Source organism: Cervus elaphus, chromosome 1 (genome assembly GCF_910594005.1).
Source record: "Cervus elaphus chromosome 1, mCerEla1.1, whole genome shotgun sequence".
Classification (NCBI taxonomy): Eukaryota; Metazoa; Chordata; class Mammalia; order Artiodactyla; family Cervidae; genus Cervus; species Cervus elaphus.
The window spans coordinates 30285789-30309385 of NC_057815.1; the positions used below are offsets into that span (position 1 = coordinate 30285789).

Below are 23597 nucleotides of genomic sequence, written 5' to 3' on the forward strand. Positions count from 1 at the left end.
TTATAAACAAGTGATATGGAGGAATTCAGAAAAAAGTTGAGAAGGCAATATATGAACTTATTAAAAATTCATACCTCAACTAGTACTGGAAAGACATTGAGGTAATCAGACTAACGCCTAGGAAGAATTATGAAAATAAAGTTTTACAAAGACCAACATAAGATACATCTTAACCGGATAAAATTTTAATCATTGCCAACTCTATCTACTTATAACTATTATCTCGGCACTCTATAGCAGGAAATTTTATTGACATAAAGAAACATTTGTAGCTCTTTCAGCCATTACCTCCTATTACCTTTCTAACCAAACCATATTAACATATGAAAAAAATGAGGACTTTCAGCATCTTCTCACATTTTGGGGCGATCCACATTAAATCCCACGGGACTTCCAACTCTTCTCAAGCAGTTCAGAAAGTTCTCTGTCACACTTTCAGCTCTGTTACTACATATAACCAACCATTTATTCAAAGACTGTGCACTTAAAACCTTGCAAGTTCGTATATCCTTGGACCAGTCAGCTGCAGAGGCAGGTTGACACTGAGAAAAATAACAGAGAATAATTTTTAAAAAAGACAATGTGGAAATACTTCATATTTGTCATAATAAAATGAGTTTCAGTACAGTTTGCTACTCATAGACTTAAAACACAGATAGAAGTGCTTCACATCTGAACACCACACACACTGCCTGGGAGTGGACGCAAGTGAATGATATCCCAGGTCCACCCTTCCTTGCCTGTAGATCCCTGGTAAGTCCTTTACCTCATGGGGCTCTGCCATGGGCAAAGGCAAGTGTCTGGTTCAAATCTCTAGGTTCCCAGGAATTCCCTAGTGGTCCAGTGGTTAGGACTCCAGGCTTTCACTGCCGAGGACACAGGTTCAATCCCTGGTGGGGGAATAAGCTGTATAGTGTGACCAAGAGGAAAAAAAAAAAAAACCCAAAAACAAACCCCACAAATCTCTAAGTTTCCTTCCAGCTCTAAAAACCTAAGATCTTTACTACAGAGACTCACGTGAGTGACTGTCCAGTTTGGTCTCTTTGCTTTAGGCATCTAGAAATCGTAAGTGGGAAATGCTGATGACTGATCTTCCAGGTCACCATACTGAGATGAACAAACCCTACAGTTAAGACTCCACATTACACTAGGAGTAGCTACATCCAGAAGCAAAGATGAAGCCAAGACACAGGCTCCTTTCTTATTCTTGGACGGTTCCCCAGGAGACCAGGAAAAACAAGCTCCCGACATTGAAGAAGGCAGACTTCAGACTAGTCCCCAGCCTTCTGAAATCAAATCAAAAGCCCCTGGTGTGTGAGGCAGGAAGAACCACGGTAGAATTTACAAGGACACTATAAGCTAATTCCTTGCTGCTCAGAGTGCTGTCTTGTAGCAGCGCTGTCTCCTGAGAGCTCGTTAGAAATGCAGTCCTGGGCCCCATCCCAGACCCACTGAACCAGACTCTGCGTCTTAACGAGTTCCCCAGTGATTCGCTCATACAGTACTGTTTAAGAAGCATTTCTATCCCCCTGTTTCACAGACTGAAAAGCGACGGCTGAAAGCGGTTATGGAGCCAGCTGGTGGCCCTGGACTTGACTTTGCAGTCAGGGCATTTCCCACAAGCACTCCAGGCCCCAGCCATGCTCCCAGGGCTGTGACACAGGAGGCCAGGCAGGGGCTCAGCCTCAGGGGCAACCTTCACCTAAGAACCCAGGGGAAGGGTACAGCCTCCAGAAAGGTTCTGTCTGGAGCCAGGATTCATTCTTTCCCATTACAGCCAGTGTGAGGAGGACCACAGCCCTCTCACCCACACTCCCAGCTTTACTGGCTGGCAGGTGACCCAGGACACACACCCAAGGCCACTCCAAGGCCTGTGAACATTTTGTGTACTCAGCTTCTCAAAGTGAAAGTCGCTCAGTCGTGTCCGACTCTTTGCAACCGTCATAGTCAACCAAAGAGTCCAAAATGCAGTACTTGGATGCAATCTCAAAAACGACAGAATGATCTCTGTTCATTTCCAAGAAAAGCAATTCAGTATCACAGTAATCCAAGTTTATGCCCCAATCAGTAATGCTGAAGAATGGTAAAGTCGAATGGTTCTATGAAGACCTACAAGACCTTCTAGAACTAACACCAAAAAAGATGTCCTCTTCATTACAGGGCACTGGAATGCAAAAGTAGGGAGTAAAGAGCTACCTGGAGTAACAAGCAAATTTGGCCTTGGGTACAAAACGAAGCAGGGCAAAGGTTAACAGAGTTTTGCCAAGAGATCACACTGGTCATAGCAAACACTCTCTTCCAACAACACAAGAGAAGACTCTACACATGGACATCACCAGACGGTCAATACCAAAATCAGATTGATTATATTCTTTACAGCCGAAGATGCAGAAGCTCTATACAGTCAGCAAAAACAAGACTGGGAGCTGACTGTGGCTCAGATCATCAACTCCTTATTGCAAAATTCAGACTTAAATTGAAGAAAGTAAGGAAAACCACCAGACCCTTCAGGTATGACCTAAATCAAATCCCTTATGATTATACAGTAGAAGTGAGAAATAGATTCAAGGGATTAGATCTGATAGACAGAGTGCCTGAAGAACTATGGATGGAGGTTCATGACATTGTACAAGAGGCAGTGATCAAGACAATCCCCAAGAAAAAGAAATACAAAGAGGCAAAATGGTTGTCTGACAAGGGCTTAGAAATAGCTGAAAAAGAAGAGAAGCTAAAGGCAAAGCAGAAAAGGAAAGATATACCCATTTGAATGCAGAGTTCCAAAGAACAGCAAGGAGAGATAAGAAAGCCTTCCTCAGTGATCAGTGCGAAGAAATAGAGGAAAACAATAGACTGGGAAAGACTAGAGAACTCTTCAAGAAAATGAGAGATAGCAAGGGAACATTACATGCAAAGATGGGCACAATAAAGGACAGAAATGGTATGGATCTAACAACAGCAGAAGATATTAAGAAGAGATGGCAAGAATACACAGAAGAACTATACAAAACAGATCTTCAGATCCAGATAACCATGATGGTGTGATCAATCACCTAGAGCCAGACATCTTGAAATGTGAAGTCAAGTGGGCCTTAGGAAGCATCATTACAAACAAAGCTAATGGAGGTGATGTAATTCCAGTTGAGCTATTTCAAGTCCCAGAAGATGATGCTGTGAAAGTGCTGCACTCAATATGCCAGCAAATTTGGAAAACTCAGCAGTGGCCACAGGACTGGAAAAGGTCAGTTTTCATTCCAATCCCAAAGAAAGGCAAAGCCAAAGAATGCTCAAACTACTGCACGACTGCACTCATCTCACATGATAGTAAAGTAATGCTCAAAATTCTCCAAGCCAGGCTTCAACAGAATGTGAACCGTGAACTTCCAAATGTTCAAAGTGGATTTAGAAAAGGCAGAGGAACCAGAGATCAAATTGCCAACATCGGCTGGATCATTGAAAAAGCAAGAGAGTTCCAGAAAAACATCTACTTCTGCTGTATTGACTATGTCAAAGCCTTTGACTGTGTGGATCACAACAAACTGGAAAATTCTGAAAGAGATAGGAATACCAGACCATCTTACCTGCCTCCTGAGAAATCTGTATGCAGGTCAGGAAGCAACAGTTAGAACTGGACATGGAACAACAGACTGGTTCCAAACTGGGAAAGGAGAACTTGTCAAGGCTGTATATTGTCACCCTGCTTATTTAACTTATATGCAGTGTACATCATGCAAATTGCAGGGCTGGATGAAGCACAAGCTGGAATCAAGGTTGCCGGGAGAAATAGCAATAACCTCAGATAGGCAGATGACACCACCCTTATAGCCGAAAGCAAAGTAGAACTGACGAGCCTCTTGATGAAAGTGAAAGAGGAGAGTGAAAAAGTTGGCTTAAAGCTCGACATTCAGAAAATTAAGATCATGGCATCTGTTCCCATCACTTTATGGCAAAAAGATGGGGAAACAATGGAAACAGTGACAGACTTTATTTTGAGGGGCTCCAAAATCACTGCAGATGGTGGTTGCAGCCATGAAATTAAAAGATGCTTGCTCCTTGGAAGAAAAGCTATGACCAACCTAGACACCATATTAAAAAGCAGAGACATTACTTTGCCAACAAAGGTCCACCTAGTCAAAGCTATGGTTTTTCCAGTAGTCATGTATGGATGTGAGAGTTGGATTATAAAGAAAGCTGAGTGTCGAAGAATTGATGCTTTTGAACTGTGGTGTTGGAGAAGACTCTTGAGAGTCCCTCAGACTACAAGGAGATCCAACCAGTCCATCCTAAAGGAAATCACTCTTGAATATTCCTTGGAAGCACTGATGCTGAAGCTGAAACTACAGTACTTTGGCCACCTGATGTGAAGAACTGACTCAGTGTAAAAGACCCTGATGCTGGGAAAGATGGAAGGCGGGAGGAGAAGGAAATGACAGAGGATGAGATGGTTGGATGGTATCACCGACTCAATGGACATGACTTTGAACAAGCTCTGGGAGTTGGTGATGGACAGGGAAGACTGGTGTGCTGTAGTCCATGGGGTCACAAAGAGTCAGACAAGACTGAGTGACTGAACTGAACTGAACTACACTGTCCATGGAATTCTCCAGGCCAGAATACTGGAGTGGGTAGCCATTCCCTTCTCCACGGGATCTTCCCAACCCAGGGATTGAACCCAGGTCTTCCGCATTGCGGGCAGATTCCTTACCAGCTGAGCCACAAGGGAAGCCCAAGAATATTGGAGTGGGTAATTTATCCCTTCTCCAGGGGATCTTCGTGACCCAGGAATTGATCTGGGGTCTCCAGATCAATTGCATTGCAGGTGGATTCTTTACCAACTGAGCTATCAGGGAAGCCCCAGTTTCTCAAACCCAGTTTCAAAAAAGCAGGATCAGCTGAGAAGTCGCTGACACAGCCACTTCTAACCTACCCCTAACCTAGGGGCCATGGGTTCTCCACTTTAGTGCCACTTTTCCGATGGAGGGGGATTCCAAGGTGGTGCTAGTCATAAAGAACCTACCTGCCAATGCAAGAGATGGAAGAGATGCGGGTTTGATCCCTGGAGTAGGAGGATCCTCTGGAGTAGGAAATGGCAACCCACTCCAGTGTTGTTGCCTGGGAAATCCCATGAACAGAGGAGACAGGGAGGCTACAGTCTATGGGGCTGCAAAGAGCTGGACACGACTGAGCACTCAGTACTGCTATGGAGATCTGATTCCAGGTGAAAATATGCAAACAAAACTCTAACAAGTGTGACTTTACCTAGAGATGATGAAACAGACCATTTAAAATATGTCACATCTCACTTTCCGTGTGGAACTAAAACCGAGCCTCTTTTTACTGACTCCTGACCAAGATCTTAACGGGGGTGTACATTTTAGGACTTGACAACGTTTTGTGTTTAGTTTTTCCTTAGCTTCTCCAACAAGGATTTCGGTTATTTGAAGAGATTATCAAAAAGCAATAATGAAAAAAAAGAATCCCCATCCTGCCAAAAAAAAAACATTCGCTGCTCAATCATTAATTTCAACATGCTGACTTACCTGCATCAAATAAGGGGAAAAAGAGTACCTTTAAAAATGAAATGAAATGTAACTGGCTTAAAAAATGGGCAAAACAGAGGGGGGAAAAGAGAGAATGTACAGTTTTCGCATAAAATTGGTTCTTTTTTTTTCAGTGGAAACCCCAGAGAAGCAATGATTTGTCTCTCCAGGTTTCTGAATGCCTCTCTGCCTAACTGCTATGGCTGGGGTGAGCTCTGGGAGAATTTCTTCATGTTTACGCCAACTGAGCAGCATTCTATTTTGGGGAAAAGAAAGAACTCTGGTATCAGGAAACAGAGTCTACTGGAATTAACCTCCACCAGTTAAAACAATGTTTTCAGGTACCACAAATTTTTTTAAGCAATGTAAGAGTAAAACAACACCCAATAATAGGCTACATGTTTTGACTGCAGTGGCGTGAAGCAACATTTTCTAATGCATCTTTTGTTTATTTATTTTTGGCTGCACTGGGTCTTCACTGCTGTGTGCGGATTTTCTCTCGTGGTGGCAAGCGGCGTCTACTCTTCGTTGCAGTGTGGAGGCTTCTCATTGAGGCAGCTTCTCTTGTTGCAGAGAACTGGCTCCACAGCCCATGGGCTTCTGCAACTGCAGTACGTGGGCTTAGTTGCCCCGTGGCATGTGGAATCTCCCTGGACCAGCGATCAAACCTGTGTCCCCTGCACTGGCAGGTGGATTCTTAACCACTGACGACCAGGGAAGTCTTCTAATGCATCTGTAAATGTGACATCAATCACACTAACCTACCTGCTGGGTGCCACTAAATCCTCGTACACCCGGATTAAAAAGGAAAATACAGGGCCCTTGGGGTTTAGGCGGGGAAATGAGTTGTGCTAAGTCAGTTCAGTCGTGTCCAATGCTTTGCGACCCTATGGACTGTAGACTGCCAGGCTCTTCTGTCCATGGAATTCTCCAGGCAAGAATATTGGAGTGGGTTTGCCATGCCCTCCTCCAGGGGATCTTCCCAACCCAGGGATGGAACCCACATCTCTTAACGTCTCCTGCATTGGCAGGCGGGTTCTTTACTACTGGTACCACCTGGGAAGAGGCCATGGAGAAACCAAATGAACATTATATTATAAGCCCACTCTGACTTATGATCAAACTGACACACATTCAAGAAAATACTTTTAAATGAAAATAAAATCACAGAACTTACCATGTGGTCTTGCATTATTATTTTTTCTGCAGGTGCAATGCGGCCAGTCAGAGACAACTGGCATCCAAAATGCAGCCCCCAGGTCTCCAGTTCAAAACGAGCATCCTTGTTTCTGTTGATAGAGTTGAGTCTTATATCATTAAAAATGCTTACTATCTAAAAATGCTAATCATTAGAGATAAAACTATAATGTTAATTATTCAGAAACTGACTTTTTTAGGGTTCCTCAATTCTATTTCTACTCACCATTTTTCCTCTGCTCAAAGGAGTTATAGGAAGACTGAGGACCCATGGGGGACTCAAAGGGATGGAAAGGCTCCCAGCGTGGCCTTCTGGTAAACAAAACGGGCCATTGAGCCAAACAGTGTGTGCATGTGTACTCAGTCACTTCAGTCATGTCCAACTCTGTGACCCTATTGACTACAGCCTGCCAGGATCCTCTGTCCATAGCATTCTCCAGGCAAGAATACTGGGTTGCCATGCCATCCTCCAGGGGATCTTCCAGACCCAGGGATCGAACCTGAGTCTCCTGCATCTCCTGCATTGCAGGTGGGTTCTCTACCACTGAGTCACTGAAGAAGCCCCTGAGCCAAACAGCTCAGGCTTCAAATCCAAATTCTAACACTGAATACCATGGACCTTGAGCAAACTCTGAAATCTTTTAAAGTCACGGTTTCCTTATTGACAAAACGTAGGACTAACCTAGCTATTTCACAGGGGTGACGTAAAGGTTAAATATGACAATACACAGACAGTGCCACTACCCTGCCTGGCACACGCTAGGTGCTCAGTATGGGTGAGATATTATTCCTGATAACAAACATCAATAAAGAGATTCTGTAGACCATCTGGATGTGGAGATGTCCCCATACCTCTGGAAGTCATCTGCAAGCCTGGCCAGGTGCTGCTGCCTTACCAAAGGATTGAGACGAGTTTCTTCAGCCACAGCCTTCATCAGCTGGACATCAGATGTCGCCTGGCCAGGCATCCCTATACATTGTGAACGAAAACAAAGTGGAAAATGAACAGTCCTCAATGCAATCCAGCCCATCTCAGGCACACAGCAATAAAACTCTGAACTTAAACTGAACCAGATTCACCATCTGACAGCAATGCAAGCCACATTGTAATTTAAAATTTTTTCTAGTAGTCACATTTAAAAAGAGCCAGAAGGAAACAGATGCAATTATTCAAACAGTATATATTATTTAACTCAATATGTCCAAAATATTATCATTTCAACATATAACCAATATAAAAAATGAGTTCATGAGATAGTTTCTCTTTTTTTCACACTACATCTTAGACATCTAGTCTGTATTTTTACACTTACAGCTCCATCCAATCCCTCAGTTGCACTAGTCATGTGTCAAGTGCTCAGTGACCACATGTGGCTAGAGGCCACCAAGACGACTATGCAGATGTGAAATGCCAGAGTATCACTAAGAATGTTCATCCCTCTCTGCAAGGATGGTATCCTTATTAACTTCTCTAATTGCAGAATAAACACACGCACATCAAACTCATTCGAGCATCATAATCGTAAAATGTAGAAAGTCCTCCCGTCTTAGTCTCACCCTAGTAATCAGATGAACATGATTAAAAGAATCTTAGCTAGTCTTTTTTTTTTTTTTGGGTTCTAGTGTAGAGTGAAGATTACCTTCTGGAGCTCATGCAAAAAGAAAATAAAGAGTATTTTGGCACCTCTCAAAGAATACACCGGAAGAAAATTAAATCACACAACTTCTTAGCCTGCATGCGTGCTAAGTCGCTTTAGTCGTGTTCAACTCTTTGCGACCCCAGGGACCAAAGCCCTCCAGGGTCCTCTGTCCATGGGACTCTTCAAACATGAATACTGGAGTGGGCCACCACGTCCTCCTCCAGGGTATCTTCCTGATCCAGGGACTGAACCCGGGTGTCTTACATCTCCCGCACTGGCAGGCAAGTTCTTTACCACTAGCAACACCTAGCCCAGTGAAGTTCAAAAAATGGGGGAAATAGTTTGGTTTTAGGAAAACATCTGGCAACCAATTTAACGTCAAAGTAACAAATGGAATACATGAGATAAAGGAAATAGATAACCTTCACCGGTGCTGACCAATTTCCAAAGAGTGCTCTACCCACCCACTTCCTCTGTGATCAAATAAATTACCTGAGTCATCCTTCCTGGGTTAAATTAGAGCTCTGGCACTCATCTAACTTAAGGAGGTTTTGCCCACTGCAACGTGTCATGAGTCTGTGATCAAGAACTTGAGAGAGAATAAAATACAAACATTACCTGTTAGAAAGCAGAGCTCGGGAATCAGGTGGGCCATCGGAACCTCGGAGTTGTCATTTTTCTTGTTTTTCAACAGACTAACAAGCACTGGCTGGTTCAGGTCACATAAGGTAATATCATATTGCTACAGAATGCAAGATTAAGGAGGGAAAAGTTAATACGGAAACACAATACAATGAGCATCCTTGCTTATAAGCAACAAATGAATAGATAAGAAAATCTTCTCAATAGAAGGGGGAAAAAGTCCCCACTAATCCCCATGGTAATCTACTCATTTCTACTTCCTTCGTGGGACCTATCTCTTACATCTCAGGATCAGCTTCATGATTTTAATTACTACCTTCAATATATTGAATATAATTCAATACCATTTTTTCCCAATCATTTTCCTGCTCTCTTCTGAGTTTCATCCAGAGTCCTAAGCTGGATGAAATCCATAGTACCATGACCCCAGGTGCAGCACTGCCACTGGAGACTGAGGCCAACTGAACCATATACAACTAACTGGCTCTGGCACCTGTGTTCATTATGAAAATATCAAACACAAGTTGGAGGCAACGGTCATGCTGAGTCAACCTCAGATTTCCCCAAAGAGCACAACTGTCCTTACTTTCCAAGACAGTATGATGTTACAGGGAAGTCGCTTTGAACTCTGACAAATGTAAATCTGGTCCACAGATATTCTATCCACTTGGATCATGACACTGGGGAAGGGGCTTACCTTTCCTTCTCTATGAAATGAGGAGAAGAGCCCAGAGATGTCCCATGTAAACCATTAGCACGGTGTCTGGTTTATAGTAAGTCCTCAGCAATCATTAGTTCCTTCCCCACTCCCTTTCCCTTCATAAACTTGAATTTCAACATTCTTACCTTGCTATGAGTTCATTTACCTTCCAAAGGCAAAGTTTCCATTAACACCAGTATAGCTTACTCAACACCGATGACAGAACAATTGGAATTGTAATTTACAAAATGCCTGGGGACCACATGATGCTGACATCAATAATTATAATGCAGGAAGCCAGCAGTGAGGGGTTCTCTACTCAATAAAGACTTTAAGTCATTAAAATAAAAAACAATTCAGGAAACAGCAATTTAAAGTGGTGATTACAACAATGCTATGGCTGAAAAGCTTGGAGAAGCATTGGTAGAAAGAATTTTTATACATGACTTCATTAATTCACATCTTGTGCTTGCTATATTCCGGGGATTGAAGGAAATACAAATAAAAAAGAGGCACAGTCCCTGCCTTTACACATTATCTACACATTATCTACAAAGCAAGGTAGACCAGAAGCACAAATATACATCTACACTAATTTTTCCTCATTTAGTCTTTTTCTAATGGATGACTACTGTGTTTTTTTAAATTAAACTATAATTGATTTATGAGGTCATGTTGTTGTACAGCAAAGTGATGGAGTTTTAGATAGATATTCTTTCCAGATTCTTTTCCCTTATAGGTTATTTAGTATAGTTTTTTTATACTAAATATAAAAATATTTAGTATAGTTCCCTGTGCTATACAGTAGGTCCTTGTTGGTTACCTACTACATATATATTAATAGTAGTAGTGTATATGTTAATCCCATGTGTATATGTTTTATCCCCTACTTCTCCTTTCATAACCATAAATTTGTTTTCTATGTTTGTGAGTCTATTTCTCTTTGGTAAATAAGACCCTTTCCTCACTAACTCTTAACAACAGAGTGTGACTGTTGTGTGCTCTGTCATGTCTGACTCTGCAACTCTATGGACTTCAGCCTGCCAGGCTCCTCTGTCCATGGGATTATCCAGGCAAGAATACTGGAGTGGGTTGCCATGCCCTCTCCAGAGGATCTTCCTGACCTAGGGATCGAACCTGCAACTCCTGCATTGGCAGGTGGATTTTTTTTACCGCTTAGCCACCTGGGAAGCTCTTAACAACGGAACTGTGACTCAAATGCTATTATCATCTTCTTCATTGATGAGGAAACATTGTTAAGAAATTAAATAACTTCCCAAGGTCCTGTAATTGAAAATTAGCACAACCAGGACTTATCACTTAAGACTTGGGAGCCTCCGCTTGTTACACCACTCGGGGCTGGGTCCCTCACAAGGAATAGGGAGCAAGGTAGGGAAAACAATTTATGGCTGGTAAATCAAGGAAGGCTTCATGAAGGAGGCAGAATCCAAGACAGCACCTTGCAGAAAATGCAGGAGTATTAGAAGTTCTGGGAACAGCTCAAGCAAAACGGGGACACAGTCCAAGAAGAGGGTATTCTACTATTTACCTGGAGCATGGTTAAGAATTTACCCACTATGTTGTGTAATCAGGTGGACTTTACTCTCTCCCATGCCCCAATTTTCTTAGCATTTGGCAATAGTTTTCGTGATAAGATAAAATAGAGAAGTATAAAGGTCAATATCAAGATGTCTTCCAGTAAAATTACAGGCTATAAAATCAATACACAGACATCACTTGTATTCCTATACACTGGCAATGAAAAACCAGAAACAGACACTAAGGAAACAATCCCATTCACCGCTCCAACAACAACAACAACAACAAAAATACCCATGAATAAACGGACCTAAGGAGACAAAAGACCTGTGTGCAGAAAACTATAAGACACTGATGAAAGAAACCAAACACAACACAAACAGATGGAGAGATATACCATGCTTTTGGACTGGAAGAATCAGTATTGTGCAAATGACCATACAACCCAATGTAATCTATAGGTTCAATGCAATCCCTATGAAACTACCAATGGCATTTTTCACAGAACTAGAACAAAGAATTTCATAGTTTGTATGGAAACACAAAAGACCCTAAGTAGCCAAAGTGATCTTGAGAAAGAAAAATGGAGCTGGAGGAATCAACCTTTCTGACTTCAGATTATATGCAAAGCTACAGTCATCAAGACAGTACGGTACAGGCACAGAAACAGAAATACAGACCAGTGAAACAAGGTAGAAAGCCCAGAGATAAACCTCTGCACCTATGGGTACCTCATCTTTGACAAAGGCAAGAATATATCATGGAGAAAAGACAGCCTCTTCAATAAGTGGTGCTGGGAAAGCTGGAAAGCTACATGTAAAAGAATGAAACTAACTTCCTAACACTGTATACAAAAATAAACTCAAAATGGATTAAAGACTTAATTGTAAAGCCAGAAAACTTGGAGGAAAATATAAGCAGTACACTCTTTGACATACATCACAACAAGATCCTCTTTGACCCACCTCCTAGAGTAATGGAAATAAAAACAAACAAATAGGACCTAATTAAACTTACAAACCTTTGCACAGCAAAGAAATCAATAAACAAGATTAAAAGACAACCCTCAGAATGGGAGAAATACCTGCAAATGATTCAACTGACAAAGGCATAATCTCCAAAATATACAAGCAGCTCACACAGCTCTATATCAAGAAAACAAACAGCCCGGTCCAAAATGAGCAGAAGACCTAAACCGACATTTCTCCAAAGAATACATACAGATGGCAAATAAACACATAAGACGATGCTCAGCATCACTCATTATTAGAGAAATGCAAATCAAAATTACAATGAGGTATGACCTCACACCAGTCAGAATGGTCATCAAAAAATCTACAAACAAATGCTGGCAAAAACCAATACAACAAAAAGTTAAAAAACAAAAAATAATAGAAAAAATTAAAACATTATGGCTGAAGTGAAAAAAAGGATGTCTTCCACTTTGAGAGTAGACTATATAATAATTTATCCTTCCTTTCCTGGGACAAAGAGGAAAGCATTCTAGAAACTGGTGCCATTTTCTTTCTTTTTCTCCCTAATTACAATAGATATGAAGGGAATCACAACTCATTACAAAGAAAGTGAGTGGGATTTTTATCATGATTCCATTTTCAGAATGTCGCAGGTCCTCAAACACATTAAAGAAAAATGAATTTAACCATGCAGGAAAAATCCCAAACATTTAACAAATTCTGTGTTTAATAAACACTAATGGAGAACATTTTTTGCACAAAATGCTTTGCCAAATGCCCAAAGTCATATGTGTTCTGTAAGGACAACTGAATGAGGCGGAGAGGGAGAAGAAGAAGAATATAAAATGATTTCCTGAGATGCAAAATTCCCAAGGAGAGACAGGCATGGGAAAGACAATGAATTCAGTTTGAATTTTGTTCGTTTGAGATGCCTGCAGGATATTCATGCAAATGCAGCCTGAAAATGGAGAGGAGGATGTAATTTAGGAAGGAGGGCAAGACAAAAATATATTAGAAGTGATCTAAGAATATGAAGAAAAGATCCTCTGCAAAGGGGCTGTGGTGAGTTATAGCATTTCATGTTTGGGGGAAGTGAAGGGGGAGAATGTTGAACGAGGCTGAGAAAGAACCACCTGAAGCCCAGGGGAAAACCACCAGGGATATGCCAAGGGGCCAAAGAAGAGGAGGTCAGCCCACCAGAAGCGGTCACTAGCATCCAGAGCCACTAGCGTCCAAAAGCCCCTTAGAATAAGCACAGTAGCTGACTTTGACCTTGGAGAGCTAGTTCCATGGCAGCAGAACCGGATACCAGACAGCTGAGGCTTCCTGGAGGAAGAATGGAAGAGGTGCTTGGAGCTCGTTTAGACAACCTTCTAAAGAAACTAGCTAAGGATGAAAAGGAGATCACTCTTCTTGAAGGTATAGAAAGGTCAACACATTTGCTTTCTCTTTTTGTTTGTAAAACAGTGGTGAGATTTTGGAAACAGAAATATGACTGAATATGAAATAAAGAGAAGGCGCCTGTGAAAGGAACTGAAGTTGGACAGTGGGGATGAGGAAATTGTCATCACTGTGAACCCAGCTCCCAGAGTCAACAGGAGATTTCATCAGTAAATGTTTGAGCATCTACTAGATTCCCTGAGTGTCCAGAAATCAAGAGCTCAAAGTTGAAGAGGGAGAGTCAGACCATTCAAAACCTGCCTGTGAAAACTGCAAGAAGTTAAGTACAGACAGGGGACCCGCGGGAAAAAGTCCTAGGGCTCCCTTGACAGCTAGGGGAATTTCCCTGGCAGTCCAGTGGTTAAGACTTCGCCTGCCAAAGCAGGGAGTGCAGGTTGGATCCCTGGTCAGAGAGGTAAGATCCCACATGCTTTAGAGCCAAAAACTCAAAACACAGAACAGAAGTGATAGTGTAAGGAATTCAATAAAGACTTTAAAAATGGTCCACATCAAAATAAAAAAAAAAATCTTATTAAAAAAAGAGTTGACTGCTGAGCTGAGGACCGAAGGGTGTTCAGTAAGTGGCCGATGGTGAATGGGTGTCAAGGAAGAGGAGAGTAGGGTGTGAAAACACGCACAGGGAGTAAAGGACTTGAGGAACTATGAACCGTGAGCACAGCGGAACCTTCCAAGGAAACAGGATGGAGGAGTCAGACCATAGCCCTTCCCCGAGCTAAGCAGGAGGGAGATGAGGCGGAAAGGAGAAACAAGCGCTACCTGCTTGTAGTAATCCACATAGGTGATCTCAGTGCCGTCCCGCTTCCGGAAGGTGTGCGTGGGTTTCACCGACCAGTCGATGTCATCAATGCGGTAGGTTTTGTTATTGTATCTGGCAAATGCAAGAAATATTTTCAGTTCCTCTCTGAAATGCTACAAGGTAAGTGGTTAGTTCACTACACTTTAATTCACAGTATTATCCTCCAGAATTTCAGATATTATGAAAGACAATAACTCAAGAAAAGTCACTTTAAAAACAAAGATAGCTCTTACCCAAGAAGAGTGTTGATGAACTCTTCCATTCATGGGAGGACCCCTGTATTGCAACAAAACCAAAGGAATAATCGCTGGCCCACCATCTGCTTTTCTCATTGAGAAACACTGTGTGTGTGTGTGTGTGTGTGTGTGTGTGTGCACGCGCACGCGTGTGTGTGTGCACACGTTTGCGCACATGCACTCAGTCCTGACTCTTTGTGACCCCATGAACTGCAGCCCGCCAGGCTCCTCAGTCCATGGGATTTTCCAGGCAAGAATACTGGAGTGGGTTGCCATTTCCTTCTACAGGGGATCTTCTCAACCCAGGGACCAAACTGGCATCTCCTGTATCTCTTACGTTGACACGCAGGTTTTGTACCAGCTGAGCCACTGAGGCATGCCCGGGAGACACTGCAGCTTCAGGTAAATCATGCTTAAACATTCAAAGGCTGAAGTTTGGCTCCAAACCTTCCTGTTGGCTTCTGTTTTCACTCAGAATTTTTGAACTCCCAGCTAGTCTTTCTGATAAAAAAAAAAGCATCCTAAGGAGGCTGATGAACCATGCCATTCTGGCAGCTTGCTTCATCTTCCATCTAAGGCTGGCCCTGGGCAAAACTGCAAAGCAGGTCCGCTAAGATCTTTCTAAGCTCTTTCTCCCCTTCATCAGGTAAGATGTGGCTTGGAACACCCTCTCATGCCAACCCAGCCATGGGACAGAAACCTCCTTGTCACTTTTCTCCTGGGCTCTCGCTACTTTGCAAATGACTTGGAAATAATGTGATAAGTTAATTCACGGAGCTCATGACAAGAGGATAAAGGGGCAGTGTGGAATTCAACCAGCGCCACGTCTCTGCTCCACAACCCAGAAAAACAACTTCAAGTGGAAATTCCAACCTAGACTAGGAGAAGGCGAGCGGGTCTTCTGTAAATGGTGTCAATGGACTGGCAGCCGCGTAGAGTGGGCTTCTGTTCCTCAGGACGTCACCTAACTGTCCACACTTCATTCAGTTCAGTATGCACTGAGGGCAAATTACACACAGACACAGCCAGAGGCCTGCAAGTCCTCAGCCATAAGGACCTCATAACTTCACAGTGAAGATGAGACATGAACCTGATGCTCTGTCTTGTTGCGACTGAACCAAAGCTGGGTCGGCTTGCCCAGCACAGTAAAGCCAGCCTCCTGACAGCAGGCTGTGGTGAAGGAAAGAGCATCAGGTACTGCTATGTGGGTACTTCAGAGAGGAGCTAAAGCAGAGGGTACGGGGCAGGGGTCTGCCCGGGGAGGCCCCACAGAGTCCTGCTCAGTTACACTGTGATGTAATAAAAAGAAATAAAAGGGCTCTAAAGAGGTGACGATAAGCACTGGGCTTCCGGAGCAGCATAGAGGAGAGAAGTGAATAATTCCAACTGAGTGGACTTTGTGGGAGCAGAAATCTAAAAGGCAGAAACAGAAATAGAGGCGGGGGACCCAGGCTGAGGGGCTGGAGCAGTTTTTGCAGACCACACTGGGTAGGGGAGGGTATGGGAGGAGCCCGGAGCTCTCCCTCTTCCTACGGGGCATACATAACGCAATCTCTAGAGGAAAGTCTATTTAAAGGCAGGCTTTTACCTTGTCAGGACAATAAGCCCAATCAGCTGTTTCTCACACGTCTCGGTAAAGCAGGACACGCTTGTTTTGTGGCAGAGATCCGTCATGAACTCCAGAACCGTCTCATTCCGGAGGATTTTGTAACTCACATCAGCACTCAACAGGAGTTTGCTTTCAAAATGTGATACAGAAATGGCGAACCCAGGCCAAAGGGACAATCTTCAAAAAAATAAAAATGTTTAATAAATAAATATTTTTAAAAATAAATGTTTTAAATGTTATATCAGGAGAACAATACACATTTCAAAATGGTGACTTTATACTCTAATTCTCTCAATTCTATGAAACAATTTTTCTTTAAATCTGATTTCTTTCAGCAGCTGACTTAACACTTTAGCTATTTCCAGCTGGAGTGTCTTTAAACATATGAAGTGAAGTGAAATGAAAGTCGCTCAGTCATGTCTGACTCTTTGCAACCCCATGTGGAATTCTCCAGGCCAGAATACTGGAGTGGGTAGCTTATCCCTTCTCCAAGGGATCTTCCCAACCCAGGGATCAAACCCAGGTCTCCCGCATTGCAGGTGGATTCTTTACCAGCTGAGACACAAGGGAAGCAAATAAGGGGAAATTTTAAACACATATTTAGGATAAAATACATTTCTATAGAGCTTCGTTTCTTAACCTTGGCACTACTGACATTTGGACTGGATAATTCTTTGCTAAGGGCTGTTCTGGGCACTGCAGAGTGTGAGTGTGTGTGTGTGTGTGTGTGTGTGTGTGTGTGGTGTGGTGTGGTGTGATGTGGTGTGCTCAGTCATGTTCGACTCTGTGACCCCATGGACTCTAGCTCACCAGGCTCCTCTGTCCGTGGGATATTCCAGGCAAGAATACTAGAGTGGGTTGCCATTTCCTCCCGGAGAGGATCTTCCCGACCTAGGATCCCTTGGTTTGATCCAAACTTGCATCTCGATCCAAACCTTCATCTCTTTCGTCTCCTACTTCACAGGCAGATTCTTTACCACTGAGCCACCGGGGAAGCCCGTGCATTGCAGAATGTGCAGCATACCCCTGGCCTCTACCCACTGGAGGCCAGCAGCAACTCCCACGCTGTGACAACCAAAAATACCTCCCGACATTTTCAAATGTCCCCTGGGGAGCAGACTCGCCCCTGGCTGAGAAAACAACTGTAAGACTGAAGTGTTTATGGAGGGATCTGTCCCAGCAGGCAAACATCTAGGTTCAGAAACGCACAATGACTCAGTGGTGAAGACAGTAACGAGACTTCACAACGAGACAGAAATAATCTAAGTGATGTCATATATAGACACCCAAGAGAAACTGTAGCAATGGCTACATCTCCTTTCCACATTTATGAATATCACAGTCTGAAGTCTTGAACTAGAAAAAGTTACAGGAACTGGCAAGAAAGAACAATTTTTTTAAAGAAATCATTTCAGTTGATATTCTTGTGGACTTCACTGACTGTGAAACTAATGCAAGAGTACTGGAGTGAGTAACCATTCCCTTCTCCGGGGGATATTCCCAACCCAGGGATCAAACCTCAGTTTCCTGCATTGCAGGCAGATTCTTTACCATCTGAACCACTGGGGAAGCCCTAAACACCAGCTCAGGACCAGCATGTGCACCAGCACTGAGACAGGCTGGGATCTGGGGCCTTTTGCCACAATACTGGCACCTGGACAAACATCTCCTCAAGCAACAAAACACAGAGAAACTATAAAGGACTAAAAGTAACTGGATGCGTACACAGTTGAGGCAAATTATGGACAACAAGATACAAAAAAGAAAAAAATATACCAAAAAGCCAACTGCCACTTCTGAAGAGCTGGGAGCAAAAGCAGGGTACTGTGCATGCCTGCTACCCTCAACACCACAGAAGGGATGGGCAAACCAACTAAGCCAACCCTCTGGCCCGACCTCTGGACATATCCCTACCTTCACCCCACATAAGCAACCAGCTGCCCCCTCAGTGAGTAAGCGAGCAAGGGAACCTATTACTTGTTCTTATTCCTCCCTGTTGCAGCAGGGTCCCTGATAAAGCCCCGCTTGAATTTCTTGTCTGTTCTCTGATCAACTTCTATTGATTAAGGAGACAAAGAACCCTGGTTGGCAACAGCACCAACGCCAGCTTGTCACAACACTGGAGCCACGAGAATTTCTAATTCAGGTGGAGATATAAGTGACAGGGTGAATGATCAAGTGCTTTATATAGAACAGTCTGACCCACTGAACCAGCACACAGAAACTCTGCCCTTTTCTTCCACCCAGCAGAAACCAAACACCCTGCATCCATTTTCTATCTTTTATGTACAGATCTTCCTCAACTGACAATGGGTTTTTATGTTCACAAACCCATCATAAGTTGAAACAGCCTCAGTCAAAAATGCATTTAATACACCCAACCTTTTCTTCAGTAACCTACTGAACATCATCAGGGCATCTCCAACCTGGTGTGCTCAGAACACTTACATTAGCCAAAAGACCCTGACGCTGGGAAAGATCGAGGGCAGGAGGAGAAGGGGACGACCGAGGATGAGATGGTTGGATGGCGTCACCGACACAATGGACATGGGTTTGGGTGGACTCTGGGAGTTGTGATGGACAGGGAGGCCTGGCGTGCTGCGATTCATGGGGTCGCAAAGAGTTGGACACGACTGAGCGACTGAACTGAACTGGACAAAATTATCTAACACAAGGCCTATTTTACAATCAGGTGCTGAATATCTTGTGTCATTTACTGAATACTGTACCGAAAGTGAAAAACAGAATGGTTGTATGGGTTCAGAAAGGCTGTGAGTGTATCAGTTATTTGCCCTCGTGGCTGCCCGGGTGCTGTGGCTGTGGCAGCCAACCATGATCACCAGATAGTATCATACTCCGTATCGCTAGCGCAGGAAAAGGTCAGAATCCACAATTCCAAGTGTGGTTTCTGCTGACGGTGTATAGCTTTCACATCATCGTAAAGTCAAAATGCCATTAAGTCTAAACATCCTAAGTCAGGGGGCATCTGTGTTTCTCCCTTTGGGTCACTGGTTGCCTCTGTTTTTGGCTCAACCACATGTTTTGGAAAGCTGAGTAACAACCAGTTCAAGATCACCTTCGCTGCAGTCTCTACTTCCTAATTTAGGATAGAGATTCTGCAAGTGTTCCTAATGGGTCTATCATTCACTAGGGCAGCTTAGTTGGCTTGGGTATCTGACATCTTCTTACCCATCATGATTTCCTACCTACCACCCTGGCTGTGTTACTGTTCTGTCAGCCAGAAAACAGAGCCCCAGTTATGAGGTGTAACATAATAGACTTTATTCTGCTCTCATTATTACTTGTCACACACAGGAAGCTCAGTTTCTGAATTCTAGGATTTATGATAATGATCTAACACACTAATATAAGAAAACAGACTGCTACCTTTTGACATTCACCATTCTATTAAAAAACTTGAAAATTAAAAAAATCCATTACCTTTTTCACCACAGAGTCTCTCATAGGAGGCATAATGGTATAATATTGCATCGTAAATGATACTGCTCACATTATAACAATTTCAGAGTAACAGAAAATATAAATAAACCTACTTGTGCTGGGGAATTTCCACTGGCTCAGAAGGCTTATAGAAGTTCCGTCCAATTTGGTACATGGACAACTTTTTTAAGATCCTGAAAGTATACGTATTTTAAATCTGTGTTAAACATCTGTCTATAACAGTAAACTTCTAAGTTTGTACCCATGCTGAAATAAAAACTACTAGAAAAGTCCAGAATTCTTATTGTTATAATGCTGAAAGTTTAGCTACAGTATATACATATGAGTGTATATACAAGAACTATCACTCCATATTGGGAATGACACAATTGAAAATACTTCTGGGTTTAACTGTAAAAGGAAGTGTCCCTTAGCAGGGACTGTGACTGTGACTGCAACATTCTGCCTGGGGAGGCTGAGGTGAGAAAAGCCATGTCCACAGGGTTTTCTGGCCTCGTTCTTATTTTGAAATGAGGAGGCCGTTTCCTTCCTTTTTTCTTTCTTTCTTTTTGCATAGTTAATTTACAATGTTGTATTGGTTTTAGTGTACAACAAAGTGATTCAGTTCTATATGTATATTCTTTTTTGGATACTTTCCCCTTATAGGTTATTACAAGATACTGAATATGGTTCCCTGTGCTATTCAGTAGGTCCTAGTTGCTGATTTTATATATGGTATTGTGTATATGTTAATCCCAAATTCCTAGTTTACCTCTAACTCCCCATCCCCTTGGCTAACGATAAGGTTATTTTCTGTCTGTGAGCCTATTTCTGTTTTGTAAATAAGTTCATTTATATCATTTCTTAAAATTCCACATACAAGTGATATCATATGATATTTGTCTTTCTCTGGCTTACTTCAATGAGTATGGTCATCTCTAGGTCCATCCATATTGCTGCAAATGGCATTATTTCATTCTTTTTAAGACTGAATAGTATTCCATTGCATATATGTACCACATCTTCTTTATCCATTTCTCTGTTGATGGACATTTAAGTTGCTTCCATGGCTTGGCTATTGTACATAGTGCTGCTATGAACACTGAGGTGCACGTATCTTTTGGAATTAGAGTTCTTACTAGGTATATACCAGGAGTTAATCTTACAGTAGTTCTATTTTTAGTTTTTTTAAGGAAACTTCATACTGTTCTCTATAGTATCTGCACCAATTTACATTCCGAGGAGTTTGTTTTTAATGAGTCTGTTCAGTGTCCTCACTGCTACCAAATGACAAGGCTGCCTCTTTAGCAACTAACTCTGGCTGCTTTTGGAATGTGACACATAACTGGTCTGAAGCTGCCCTGTGCACTGGGGAAACGGAAGAGTTGCAAGTCTGAAAACAGACGTTCCAACTGTGTGCTTTTTGGCTACCCAAAGTCATCTGAGCCTCAGTCTCCTTATCTGTAAAATGGGGAGTTTAATCATACCTGCCTCATGGAAACTGAGTAAAGATCAAGGAAACTCTGGCACCAGAGAAAGAGCTCTGTCACTGCAAAGCACCTTCCAAATGTCAGCTGACTTAAAACAGTCAGGGGGGCACATGCAAAAATGGATTCTGAAGAGTGTTTTTTACAGCCCTGAGCTGAGGCCCAGATAAGATCGGAAGACACTTGCCTAGTCTTCTGACCAGAATTAGGAATCAATGTATCTGTGTGATGGAAATTCCTCTATGTGTCCTACTCAGTAAATCCAAGCTCCTCTCATCCTGTCCAGAACAAAGGGCTAAAATCTTAGGTTTTTAACACATCACCCTAGTGATCCACACCAACAGCATGGAAAACAGGAGTTCTCAAGCTTCTGAGCTCCCATCTGGGAAGCTTGCCAAAAATGTGGATTTTTCAGGTCCCACCCACAAAATTCTGTTCACTAGGTCCAGTGAGGGGTTAGGGAACCTGCATTTTGTCAAGCTGCCCCTAAGACCCAAGCTGACGCTGAAGCAAGTGATCCTCAGATCAGTCTGAAGAACACTGAAAAGTTCAGTGACAACCTTCCTCTCCCCTGGGACAAGCGGGGGAAGGAAGGGATCTGAAAGCACCGAACGCAGAGGGTGATGACCTTTCATATCTAAGGCAAATCAGCCAGAAGAAAAGCCACTCCCTCAGTTTATTGACCCAATTTTTAAGTCTGGGGATGGAGGCTGGGAGTGGGTTCAGGAAAAGGGCAAAGGCACCTGCCCTGGCCCCTGAGTCATTCTCAACGCAGGTGATACTGAATCGTGACCGAGGTGCCAGGTCAAGGCTGTGATGGGCTGTGGTGCGCACTTCTGCGCAAGTACATGGAAGTACACAGAAAACTGCCCTCAAGATGACACTGCTGCCGGCACACCACCTGCAAAATTGTCAGTACTTTTAACACCCAGGCTCTATGCGGAGAGGCATCACCGGCCTAAACTAAATTCACACTTAAGGCACTTTACTTTTTGAAGATGATATTGAAGACCTGGATGCACACAGGAGAACTTGCCGGCAGCTCTCTCGTCAGAGTGATAGTCATCTTTACAGTCTTGCCTCTTTGGGTTTCACTTGACAACTCCGTGACCTGGAAAAAGAAGTACTTAAAACAGACTCTATAGCTTATCCTCCAGTGCACAGAATGTGGCTATGCTAAAGCTGCCAAAGCTTCACAGGCTCTAACGAAAACAAAGATGCAGCTGTTAGTAATGTGAGTGATCATCTAATCATCGGGTTACGTTTGGAAGGTTTTTTTCCCCTCTGTATTTTGCTAATCCCAGAAAAGCAACACATCTCTCCACTCTCAAATTTCTTAACAGAGAATCAAAACCAGACTCAGGGTTCAAAGATTCAATCCAAAGAGAATTCAGGAGCAGGGCTCTTGACCTTTTGGGGGAATGGGGAGGTATAGGAAAGCAGGTCACAACCTACTTTGAGAGTCTGATGAAAGTTACAGACATTCTCCCAAGAAAATGTCACGTATTTGAATACTACAACAAGGTATATACTGTACCCATTTACAGGATTTCATGGATACCCAAAAACCTATTAATAAAGTGTCCTGCCCATCTTGGGGATTCCCCCATGACTCAGCAGAAAGGAATCTGCCTGCAATGCAGGAGATGCAGGAGACATGGGTTCGATCTCTGGGTCAAGAAGATCCCCTGGAGTAGGTAATGGCAACCCACTCCAGTATTCTTACCGGAGAACACAATGGAGAGAAGAGCCTGGAAGGCTATGGTCCATGGGGTCACATAGAGTTGGACACAACTGAGGACGCATGCACATTGCACGTTGCCCACCTTGAGTTCATGGATTTCAGAAAGAAGCCTCTCAAAAGTTTATTAAAAAAAAAACAATAGAGGAGCGGAAGAGAAGAAAAAAGGAAAGGATAGGGAACAGACCATAGGGAAAGTAAATGTGGAAAGAGAGAGAAGAAAATGGTGACAGTTTAGACAGGAAATCTGCTTTCATTTTTAAAAGGCCTAGAGAAAGCCCTAGGGATCTTATAATCTGGAACCACATGCTAACAGTATAGTGAATGCATGAATAGGTCTTTATACCAGGTGCCTAACTAAATGTAAAGCTCCTTAGACCAAGCAAGGCTCAGTACAGATTTTTTGGAATAAAAGAATGAATAGATCAGCCGGTAAGAATCAATGGTCAAGGATTTTTCAGAAGGGTGAGGAATTAGAAGAGGTCAGTTCATTCGCAGGCATTTATGTATTTTCTATAGTGAAAGTGTAGTTTTAACGGCTTTCGGCCTGAACCAAGAATGTAGGGCAGGGACTGAAACAAAGAGAAATGCAATGCA

The 23597-nt window shown here is 42.9% G+C and overlaps 1 protein-coding gene across 2 annotated transcripts in view; it reads right to left on the reverse strand.

Annotated features, from left to right (window-relative positions):
• The window catches only part of PIWIL4 (piwi like RNA-mediated gene silencing 4), a 56657-nt gene that overhangs the window by 17039 nt on the left and 16021 nt on the right, over window positions 1–23597 (reverse strand). For both annotated transcript variants that reach the window (XM_043898123.1, XM_043898117.1), the window contains exons 5-12: window positions 22249–22370; window positions 19886–19966; window positions 16311–16508; window positions 14447–14558; window positions 8993–9116; window positions 7587–7704; window positions 6715–6826; window positions 358–542 (exon numbers count right to left, since the gene is read on the reverse strand). In XM_043898123.1, the coding sequence (XP_043754058.1) occupies window positions 358–542; window positions 6715–6826; window positions 7587–7704; window positions 8993–9116; window positions 14447–14558; window positions 16311–16508; window positions 19886–19966; window positions 22249–22370 (1052 nt within the window). The remainder of the gene's footprint in view (window positions 1–357; window positions 543–6714; window positions 6827–7586; window positions 7705–8992; window positions 9117–14446; window positions 14559–16310; window positions 16509–19885; window positions 19967–22248; window positions 22371–23597) is intronic.